Raw genomic sequence first — 11760 nt, 5'->3', positions numbered from 1 at the left:
GGGGGGGCAGAAGATCAAACTGAAGCCTTCCTCCTTTGATACAAGGCAGTTGTGACTGAATCGCTGGGGGTTCGGAATCTTTATTTCGGTCTGAAGCGGAAGTATGGAAGCAATGAGCGCTAATAGGAACCAGAGGACGGTCGTGTTTGCAGGCAGCCATTGGAGATGGAGTTCGGCACATTCATGTTCAGATTGTGTTGCATGTAATCTTGTAATCTTCCTGTGAAGACAGTCATCAGTCCAGGACTTACAGGTTAGCACACAGGTTAGCATACAGGTTAGCATACAGGTTAGCATACAGGTTAGCATACAGGTTAGCATACAGGTTAGCATACAGGTTAGCATACAGGTTAGCATACAGGTTAGCATACAGGTTAGCATACAGGTTGTTAGAAAGCACTAAAGCAACAGATGCTGTATCTGGGTGTGGTGCTCACGTTTAGAGCAGAAAACACGACGAGTGTGTGTGTGTGTGTGTGTCGTTTCTTCTTCCTTCTGTGTCATTCACTCTGTGTTCATCACAAACTTGTCAAACATGTGACCCCAGTCCTGATTGGCCGGGTTCCTCTCAGATCTGTGCAGTAATTGCTCAGCCAAGCACGATTCTGTCTCTCTCTCTCTCTCTCTCTCTGTCTCACTCTCACTCTATCTTTCTTGGCCCAGCTCCAGGGTGGGGTGGTTTGGCATGACAGTTTTTCCCAGAGAAGGAATGCTGACTACAGGAGTGGGTTACCAGGTGTGGCTACAAGTCAGTTAACCAGAAAACAAGTTCTTTATGACAGATTCAGATGAGGAAGCAAAAAAAAAAAAAAAAGAAAAGAAAAGATAAACACAGGTGACAGAGTCTTGCAGTGACTACTTTTATTAACCTTATTTATTTAGTGTTTGTCAACACAATGGAAAGGTTCAACCCAATCCAAAGGCCTGTCCTCAGTGATGTGAGGCTGACTGGAATACAATTAGCTAATATTTTGTTACACTTTGAGTGTGTTTCCACTGCAAAGATCCAGGTCCTTTTTTTTCTGTTTACAGTGCCATCTTGGGTTTCACATTTGGCAAAAGGTGCTGTGAGAATTATGCAAATGAATGTGCTGGCATGTAAAAACAGCCGGTGGAGGGAGGAGAGTGGCTGAGTTAGTGTGAGGCCACCTCTGTGGAAACGCACCTTTTGGCGTCGTGCACACACGGAAAATCCTTCTGTAGCAGCTCTAAGTCGACAGCTTAGAAATCACTGCCCGAAACAAACTCTAAAATATTAGCGTGAAAGTCAGAACACAAACAGCTGCTGAGTGTGTGAATTTGCACCATAAGCTGCTTCTAATCCTGTCCCGGGACTGTTTAGGACAGGGGTTCCCAAAGTGGGGTTTGCAGCACTTTCACAGTACAGGAGAGCTGTAGAATAAAACTTCATTTACATTGTGTCCCATCAGAGAAAACCGCACTGACGTTTGGTTTGTAGCAATAGCTTTGAACACAGGCCTGAAAATAGTCCTGTCTATAACATTCTGGACCACTGGCTTTAAAAACCTTGTCTCACAATCAGGTCCAATCCGTTGCATGACTTTCCACGGTCCACTGTAGTGAAGACACAGTCCAGAGTGGAATCCTGCTGCTTTGGTGCCGTCATCCATTTCTGCCGTATATTTTGTTCTGTGAAACAATCTCAACAAACCAGTCTCACTGATCATGAAGAGACATATTATATCTTCACGTTTCTCTCTCTCTCTCTCACACACACACACACACAGCACTCACGCCATTTCATTCCACATCAATAGCTCCAGTGCTCCTGTAGGCCACTTGGCAGTAGTGTAGTGTAGGAAATTGCTGACATGTTACACAGGTATTGATTGACAGTGGCGTAAATGTTCACACGCACACGCCAAAGCATGCTTAGCGCTGCAGCCTGGCTCAGTATGACCGAGTGTCTGCATTAACACAGCAGTGGATCACTGAGGTAATGCACACACACACACACACACACACATTCTGTGCTGTATCCCAAGAAATGACCTCCGTGTGAACTCCTAACCTTGCCTTTAATTATTTGTTTGAAGACGGCGTGGAGTTCCCATGCTGAGAGCTGCTCTGTTTGCATGTGTGTGTGAGTGAGTGTGACTCGGGTGTTTCTCTGCTTTAACATCTAGCAGAGGCAGACCATAATAAGCTGCACTACCAGATGTAGATAATAAAAACACAGGCTCTGGGTTGGAGGGGGTTTTTAAGCCAGTGTCCCCCCCCTGTCCCCCCCCAGTCCCGTCAGAACTCCTGCCTTCTGGTTAGCCTATGGACACACTGACGGATGCTTGTGGTGGTGTCCATGGTGTCGATGTGCAGATTTACAGCGCGCATGTATGTTTTAGTGAGTGGTTGGGAATTCTGAATCCCTGTGGTCAACCTCTGTTTTTCTCTCAGGACCTTGGGTCCTCAGATCCATCCATCTATCTGTCCAATCAAGTTGACTGGCCTTCATCTCTGGAGGATTCCTGGTTTTGTTGTTCTAAGCACACTCCATTAGCAACTCACAGGTCGAGGGAAAACACTGTTATCAGGCCTGACTCTGATAATCTCAATTGGCTTTACTCAGACTGATAAAAGGTTCTCTGAGGCCACCACTGGAGGGGGCCGTGGTCGGACCCCGCTGCCTCCACTACATCACGTTACCTTCATGGTTACTGGAGCGACTTGTTTTGCGTACAAAACAAAGCCTTGTGTGTTTGAGGGTGATGTGTATATCTCCTAAATGGCTAAAAAAAAAAAAAAACAAACCCAGAAGATAACTGTAGGGGAAAAAAACCTGAACTTTGTCCCAAACTTTAATACAATTGTGCACTAAATCAGAAATCGTCATAATTCACAGTTACAAAAAATGCCTCTAATTTTGAAGGTTGCTTTTATTATTTATTTATTATTATATCATAACTAGTCAGTGTCCAACAATTGGCCCCTGCACTGGACTTTTAACATCATCACATTTCTGTGGAACACTTTCTGAACCACATGTGGACAACATGTGGTGCCAAGGCCAGATGTGGACCTCGGACCAGCTTGATGTGATGCGTGACATCTGCAGAGATAACTGAAACCTGCAGCAGAAAGAGCTCCGTGTTCCACACAAAGACCTCAAAACCCTGTGTAGCTCCAGCGTTAGCTCTGCAGGTAAAACAAATATGAACTGAGTTTCCTGAAATCCCACTCCACTAATTATATAAACACTACAATAAAACTGGATTGGACGTGAACCTAGAACCGGTGCTACCTTTATAGCTAACCCTAACAGCCAAACCTGACACTGCTTCATGTGGTGTAACTTGCACAAATGTAACTTTATGACATCTTTCAAGTCATCGTCTGTCACTCTCATACCTCACCTCTGCCTTCCCTCCTCACGTGCACCTTTATTCTTATATGGATGTGTTTTATCTTCTTCCCTCGGGGGGGCTGCGGCACCCCTGCGTCGCTGCACTCTAGATGCCCCCTGGCAAATGAGCACCATGACTCTCTTTTTCCCAACCGTGCATTTTGTACATTTAACCATGTCACTTTGAGCCAGGCAGATTACAGGCGTTTAAGTTCATTGGTGGAAAGTAAGGGCAGGTATCGGGGCTTCATGGGGGATTAGGGGTCCAAATTGGTTCCAGCTCTGCCTTCCTCCTAATGACCAGTGCTACAGCCATGTACTGATGGGGCTGAAGCACGGATGGATGCTGGAATGGGCGGCGGGGCCTTTTCTTCTCTCTCTCTCTCTTTCTCTCGCTCTCTCTGATTTTTTGGAACCGCTGAAGGACTCCATGCTGGACAGCGCTCCGATGATTTGAGTCCTTTCTTTAATATCAACCACATTCTCGTACCTGTAGCACATTTTACTACGTTAGCCAAAAAGTCAGTAACAAAGGTGGAAAGATGATTGACCTGAGTGTCCAACCATTCGTTGGACACACCCTAGGACATTCTTACCCTGGGTTTAAAAGGTTGCCCCAGGCTGGCAGTCACCTCTAAATGACCTCTGCAGCTCCACACTGGAAAAGCCGCAGGAGCACGGCCGGCTGGGGAGGCTTTGTGGAGCTGCACTTATTCGCTGCCGTGGTGGTGATAAAACTTCAGACAGCCTAATTGATGGGCTCGCTGACATAACAATACCTTGTGAAAGCACGGAGCGGCCCAGGCCTGGTCCTCATTTCTGGACAGCTGGGAGGGGAGCAAGAGCCCCCCACAATGCAGCCAGAGTGGGGGTCCCACAGAGGGAACACACAGGGGGGAGAGGGGTGAAGTGATGGGGAGTAATGAAAGGAACCATTTGTATCCCGCACGTTGCTAACTTGAAGCTTACGTTGAAATTCCAGTGGGTGATAAAGCTCCAGGAATAACATTGTTTTGGAGAAGGAACCGGAGACAGGATACTGTACATCAGTCATCCCCAAAGACGGGTTCTGGGACCCACACATGGGTCACAGGGGATTAGCTAAAATTCTTACTCTACTGATTCCAAAGTTGCCCAAACACGCGTTCAGACATTTAACCTGACCTGTTTTAACCATGTGTTTGCTAACATTAGGCTATTTGGGGCAAATTCTTGCTAGCATTTTCTTTATTACTTTATTACTTTTATGTGTTTAAAGACACCATTTTGACCAACTCTTCTTCACAGTGTACATACATTCCAAGTGATTTCAAATTTTCAACTAATAATTGTACCGATTTATTTTTAAGAATGTGGAAATCTTCTGACATTCAGGTTGTCCCTAGGAGACACCCAGTATGTGATGTGTCCAAGCAGCCACAGAAACAACTATTAAAGACAGAGGCAGAGTGGGATGTACCACGATGAGGGTTCTTCTGGGCCCGAGTTGCACTTAATACTTGAGGAATGTCTCCCCGGTGCCTATAGCAACCAAACGTAATCAAAAGCTTTATTAAAAGAGGGGGGAATAGATCATAAGGAACATTAAAAGTATCCCTCACTGGGTTCCCAAGTCACCACACAATTGCCCTTTTGTTTGTTGCTGTTTTGTAGTGAGCGCCTCTCTCAAGGACTCGGGCAGCTAATGTTGCCATTAGGTCATGCAATACTGTTTTGTCTTTGTGCTGGACTGCGATGAATCTGTGTGGGTGTGAATACAGCAGTGATTTAACGTTTGCCTTTCTGTTTTTCTTTTCTCTCTTCTCTCTCTGCCAGGTTCATTAATGCCAGAAGAAGAATAGTACAGCCTATGATTGACCAGTCGAATCGAGCAGGTAAAAAAACAAAAAAAAATCCAGTCATCCAACGTACAGTAGAATTCTGCTTCTATTTTTCTTTCACTTTCCATTTATGAGAAATAACTGCTTCAGGATCTAAGATTTAAAAAAAATATTTAAAAAAAAGAGAATTATTTATTTATTTATTATTAATGTCCCATCTCAAACTCAGTCCACATCATGTCCAAGGATAAAATGTCCGGTCAGAAGACCATTAAGAAAGGCTTATGTGATGTGGAAGGTGAAAAAGTCACAGTTGAACCCGGTTCTAGTCTGAGTGAAGTCCATCTAATTAGATCAAGTCCTTGTTCAGCTACTTGGCACCATCCAAAAAAAAAAGAGTAAGAAGTCGCCTCGTTTTACCGTATAAATAATCGTACTTCTGGAGGACTCATCAGAACACTTACGGCCTTTTTCCAGTGCCTTGCTAATGGCTCCATCGTTTCCTCACACAGGGCTTTTGGTTTGAAGCCCACTTTTTTTGAAGGTTACCTTACATTTATACAAATTCCTTCTATTCCCGTTCCCACTTCATCTCTCTTCCAATTTTCTCAATGAGACGTGTTGAGCAGCGGCCCAGGCCATTTACTGATTGACTCTAATTGGAGATTTCCCAGTCTAAGTGGAGGGAGCTGTATTAGCACTGTATCTGTGAGCCGCTAATTGGACACAGGGGGAGCAGAAGAATCACTAATAGCAATTTATGAGTTATATTTTTAAAGGCCTTTTTGTTTTTGCATTTTTTTTCTCCAGTCGTTTAGGATATGAAGGATAACCCAGTCTTTTTTTGGCTTTGGTGATGTTAGTACCTGAGGGAATTTCAATCCAAAGGAGTCATTCAGAGAAATTCCAGATTTCAAGAGTGTTTTAACAACTCAAATTTTCAATTAATGGAAGTTCAGCTTAACAAACCGCCCCCAAATAAAATCAGTTTAGCAAATTGCACTCAGAAATATATACAATGCTGTATGCCAGTAAAAAAATACAGGCGAGGACATCGCTAAGAACACACAGCAGTCAATAATCTTTACAAACATGCAGCGTGACTAATCCTGATCAAATAATCGGAACAAATTACTGATTATCCAAGATAATGCTGCTAAAGCTCTAGAAAACAGAGGCCTTTTTTTTTTCTTCCACAGTCACTGAAAAGCATTCGCTCCCTAGAGCTATTTACGAACAAAACAAGATTCGGCAAAGAAATTTGACTCTTTATTTTTAAATCACAGATTTTTATCATCACAGATCATCAGATAAACCATTCGTAACACAAATATGTTTGGCTGTCAGAGAAGAAAAATGAATGGTCGAGAGAACCGTTGTCAGACCTGTGACATAAGAAATGTTAGCAAGGTTGTGTGTCCGTTCTTTTAGCATTTTTATGCTAACTTGAACTGTTTTTGTTCATATTATTTGTCTATTTTTAGTATTTTTAGCTAACATTTGTCACACCTGTTTTTTTCTTACTCACTTACCTAATCATAATTCAGGCTAATGTTTTGGTATACTTTGTAATTTGTTTAGAAATGTTTGGCTATTACTGTGGCTAGACCGTATTTGGGCTAATAGCTTTACCTATTCTGACTAACTTTGAGATATTTTCAAGTTTTAGCTAGTTAAAAACATAAAATGTAGTTCTTTTAGCGATTATTTTTTTATAAAGTTTAGCTAATTTCAGGCTAAGTCATCATTTAGCTAATGAGGCTAAAGCTAGGCTAACATTAGTTTATTTTGTGTGTTAGGGTTAGGCATCTTATTGTGACTGAGTACTCACTGTTTCAGAACCTTTGTTCAAACTGTGTGTTGTGTGTGTGTATAAATGTTAATGTTGTGAACTGAACTCAGACTTGAATGTGGGCAAATTGCCTGTCTGGGCAAAAACCTCTTCACACCCTGTCAAACTGCATGCTTTCTTCTCTCAGTCGGAGAACAATGTATCTCCTGTAAGTGTGGTTTTGAATGGCACTGGCTGTGTGCGTGCATGTGCGTGTGTGCGTGCGTGCGTGTTTGTGTGTGTGTGCGCGCTTGCACGAGGACCAACTGTATGGGTGTTTGCATGTCACACGTCAGTCAACGGTCCACAAACATGAGCACAATGTCTTACAGTATGTTTGGGCTGGAGCTGGGACAATTGCTGATTGTCTGGTGTGTTTTCTCTTCTTCTTCTCCCCCACGCCCCCTTTTTCACGTCCACGTTTTTGACTACAATCAGGTTTTCTTCTTGATCCTTCAGTGAGCCAAGGAGCAGCGTACAGTCCAGAGGGCCAGCCCATGGGCAGCTTCGTGCTGGACGGTCAGCAGCACATGGGGATCCGACCAGCCGGTGAGTCCCGCGGCTCTTCCCTCGCCTGCCACCTTTGTCATGTCTGCTTCACCAAACACCACTGTCACCCTCCGCTGTCACCCAGCTGATCATCGCTGATCCTCATCTCATGGAGCATGTGTTTGAAACTCTTCTGCACAAAGCAGAACCCTGACCATATACTAACATGTGCTTCAGAAAAACCACTGTAACACTTCCCTCTGGAGGACCTCCATCATTTCCCCCCAGACAGTCTGCTGCTTGTATCGCTTGCCCCCCCCCCCCTAATCTTAACACATCTGGAAAAATTCCTCGTAATCCATCTCGAAAAAAAAGGGATTTGTGGGAGTCGATGCAAAGCTAAAAGACTTCTGTCACTCCCTCACATTTTCCTCTTCCCACACTCTTCCTTCATCTCATTTTCCATCTAACACTAACCAACCTCATCCTCTCGAAACATGGCTCTCCTCTGACCTCCGCTCTGTGATTCAAACTCCTGCTGACACTTTTCTGGCGTTTATCTCTTCTCTCTAGGGCCTATGAGTGGAATGGGGATGAATATGGGCATGGATGGGCAATGGCACTACATGTAACCTCCATCTTGTAAAGCAAAAAAGGGGGAAGTAAGTACTGGGCTTCTGTTTCTTTTGTTGTTGTTCTTTTAAATCTTTTGGGATCTCGGTGTCATTTGTTTGTTTGTTTGTTTGTTTTTTTTTTTTTTACTTCATCAACATCACTGCTTCTCACTCTGCTGCTAGTGCAGCATCAACTGCTAAGAGCTAGCATGCAGCGCTGTGTGGGGGCCAGCAATGAATTGACATCTTGTGAAAAAAAAGGGTGGGGGGGCTGGAAGGAGGGGTACAGTCCTGGGACAGAGAAGACCCCGACTTGTGGCGCCAGACAACATGAACAACAAGAGAAAGAGAAGAATCAACCTGGCATGGCATGCACACATTTATTTATCGCAACAGCGCCATCACTCTCCTCACCCTGGACAGCAAATGCAAATGTTGGACATTTAGGGGAAAAAATAACATCTCCTGGGGAAGGGGGCTGACGGGGAGAAATTAAGCAGGCTCCAGTGAAGCGATAAAGAAGGAGAAGTGAAACTGTCCTCCGAGTGACATAAATCTGTCCGACGGAGGATTGATGCCCAAATTATCTTATATGCAAAGACGGAAACACTGCAGTACATTACGGTCCTGAACCAGATATACGGGCCGTGGGTGACACGGCCGATCCTTCACTCGGGGTTTGGTTTGAGCCGTGTAAAGGAAGGAATGAGCTGGTGGGGGGGGGGGCTGTGTGTTTTGATTATTTTTTACTGGAGGGAGAGGATTTAAGGGGGCAGGGCGGGGAGGCCAGTGAGCAGCCTGACCTGAGACTGGCAGACGAGAGGCAGGAGCAGAGATAAATTTATAAGGTTGTAGACACAGGCATGGCTGCGTCTAAGTGGAGGGGAACTGTTTCACACACACACAGAGATACAGTTCATCTCTGTGGTCTCCCTCACACACACAGGTAAAGTACTTTTGTTTTTGTAATGTTGAAATATTATTTTTATTTTCTATTCTGACATATAATCTGACAATTTAAAATTTAAAACAAACTTTTTTATATACCTTGAAAAAATGAAAAAAAAAACAATATTTCAGTGTTGTCGCAAAAGCTAAAGCGTGGACATAATTACTGCTCTGTGATTGGTCAGTCTGGTCCTACACGAGCCAGGCCTCTGGCCTCCACCAACACCTGCTGTTCACTGATGTGGCAGTTGAAGTGCTTCAGTGAAACAAAAAAAACCTCCCCACAGGGTGTATAAATTACCTATGTATTGACTGTGTATGGATGGTGGAATTATTGGATAGACAGTACGGCAAAAGGCATTTAGAAAAATCAAATTGTTTCTAAAAATTATCAGAAGTATTGTTTTTATTATTATTATTATTTAAACATTTATTAGCATGAATTTGATGCAGATTTGGCTAAAACTGTGGATCCCACGGCCATCACCTGCAGCTTCAAATACCAGTCGTATCTCTGAATGAAAACGTCTGCTGAGAGAGTGACGATGAAGAAGAAGGTTCTTATTTCAGGCCCGGCTCTTTAGCAGCAGATTTCTTCTACCCACTGCGCGCAGCTAAATGGCCACATTCTGATTAAGCCGGCTATTTCGCCTGGTTCCACAGTGCTGACATTTGAAATATCAAGACACATCACTCCTCACAGGCGGGAGGGCAGAAGAGATTTTATTTAACACCTAAACTCCTTTACCCAATGAGGCACAATATAATAACACTTACCTTGATTAAAAGAACCCTTTATATGTAAATGGAGACGGGATTTTCCGAAGGGTCAGCGCGGCAATTCCGTCGATAGAGATCATTTCACCCTTTCTAAGTCCTTGCCTGCTCTCTCTCTCTCTCTCTCTCTCTCTCTCTGTTCTTGTTTCCTGTCAGTGTCTCTCGCTCATTTTTCCCTCTCATCCTCTTCTGTCTTTGCTAATGGCAGCAGAGGGAGGAAGGGGAAGAAAAAAGGGGAAGGGGGGGGGGGGGGGGGGGATCAGGAAGCAATGTTCCCTAAAACAGCCACACAGAGACAACATTTGCTCAGGTTGGCTAATTCTTAATATAAGGGCTATATAATTTTGAGAGGATTTAATTACGTAACATACTTTCTGCTTCATGACCAATTACATTAATAGCTCAATACAGAGGAATATTATCCTCTCTTGATTTGATTACACAGCCACACAATATGGTGTATTTGGTACTTAATTATGGCCGGCCATTGAGCAGGAGTGCTGTGCCATAACAGAAGTGCACAGTCAGTCATGGGGAGGCAGGCATGCAGAGATGGAGGGGGGGGAGTAGGTGTGTGGGTGCGAAGGAGGCTCGGACTGTACTCACTTATTGTCTTCACGTTTGTACCACTCATGTTAATAAAGCATGGGTGGGTGTATGTGGTGGTGGTGGGGGGTGGGGGGTCTCAGAGTTACTTAACAGAATGACTGCAGCTTACACGACTGCAGATTAGCAGCTTACAGTGTCAGAAACATCTGCTGGGCCTTTTAACAGGAGCTGCTCCAGGTTTTTAGGGGGGTGAGGGCATCCGTCCCCCCGTCATCCCCCCCCCCCCCTGTGATTTATTTGTTTTATGACCCCAGTAGTGAGGTTTTAAGAGACCTGCACTGACAAACACGTGCATTTCAAATGAACTGACATGGAAACAGGGGGAGTATTAGAAAATGACACAGCTCTCCACCAATGAGGCTGCTCATTAATCTCAGCCTCCGCTGTCTCTTTTACTCTCTCTCTCTCTCTCTTTACCTCCTGCTGCTCCTCCCTCTCTCCCCCCCCCCGCCCCTCACCGGGGCCCTCCTGTGTAATTTCTTAATTGCAGTGTACTAAGGTGGAGGAATGCAGAGAGTGAGCATGCCTCGTGACCTTGCAGCGACCTCTCCCCTCCTATTACAGCTTCTAATCCCCCAGGGGTTCACATTACAAAGCAGGGCCGGCCCAGACCCAATCGCAGAACCCAGGCCCCCCTCTGGCTCCAGCGGGACCCCCTGCTCTCCCTTGTCTCTGTCCCTAAGGTCCAGGACCTTCTAGAGCTTCTGGCCATGTTCCCATACTCCAGGACCCCCCGGCCCCCCCACCCAAAACATCTCACTTTTTCCTTTCTGATTACAAACATGCAGCTGAGTGAGGAGTCAAACTGTGGCACTGCTGAGCCAGCTCTGTGACCTGGGTCCTGTCACAGTGTGAGGGTGCCGGCATGCTGAGGCTCTCTGCACATATGAAGCAGAGACCCTCTGAAGGGACATCAACATACCCCACCTCCTGTTTATTTCCTTTCTTTTCTACTGTCTCTTTTATCTTTCTGTGTCAAGCTGTTGTTTCCTGCTTTTTTATCTTAATCCATAAAACCCACACACCGAGCATCAAGACCACCGCTTAGAAGGAGGGGGGGGGGGCTATAGCTTTAAAGATGAACTGTGTATGAAGTGAGGTGAAATGATTGATGACTCAGTAACAGTTCATAATTCTAAAAACAGTTAGCACTAACTGAAAAAAATATAACAGCCGAATTGATCAGTGGAACTTTCTGATTATCGTGTGTGGTTCAGGTTTGGAATATTTGTCCTTTTACTGCCTGGAAACTGGGGTTAAAGTCAAAAACCTGTGATTTCGCAATGAAGCTCTGCGAATTTTTTTTTTTTT

At 44.6% G+C, this 11760-nt stretch overlaps 1 protein-coding gene across 5 annotated transcripts in view; it reads left to right on the top strand.

The window, feature by feature from the left end:
- The window catches only part of meis2a (Meis homeobox 2a), a 102972-nt gene that overhangs the window by 79297 nt on the left and 11915 nt on the right, over window positions 1–11760 (top strand). For 2 of the 5 annotated variants that reach the window (XM_025063314.1, XM_025063321.1), the window contains 3 exons: window positions 5177–5235; window positions 7451–7561; window positions 8075–8140. In XM_025063314.1, the coding sequence (XP_024919082.1) occupies window positions 5177–5235; window positions 7451–7561; window positions 8075–8133 (229 nt within the window). In that variant the 3' untranslated portion in view covers window positions 8134–8140. Of the gene's footprint in view, window positions 1–5176; window positions 5236–7450; window positions 7562–8074; window positions 8141–11760 lie in introns of those variants that run through there. The other 3 variants (XM_025063317.1, XM_025063325.1, XM_025063323.1) reach the window with 2 other exon arrangements.

The sequence above is a fragment of the Cynoglossus semilaevis genome, chromosome 1, assembly GCF_000523025.1.
Source record: "Cynoglossus semilaevis isolate Cse_v1.0 chromosome 1, Cse_v1.0, whole genome shotgun sequence".
NCBI classification, from domain to species: domain Eukaryota; kingdom Metazoa; phylum Chordata; class Actinopteri; order Pleuronectiformes; family Cynoglossidae; genus Cynoglossus; species Cynoglossus semilaevis.
Note: the sequence above shows the minus strand (reverse complement) of the source record. Positions and strands in the feature narration are given on the sequence as shown.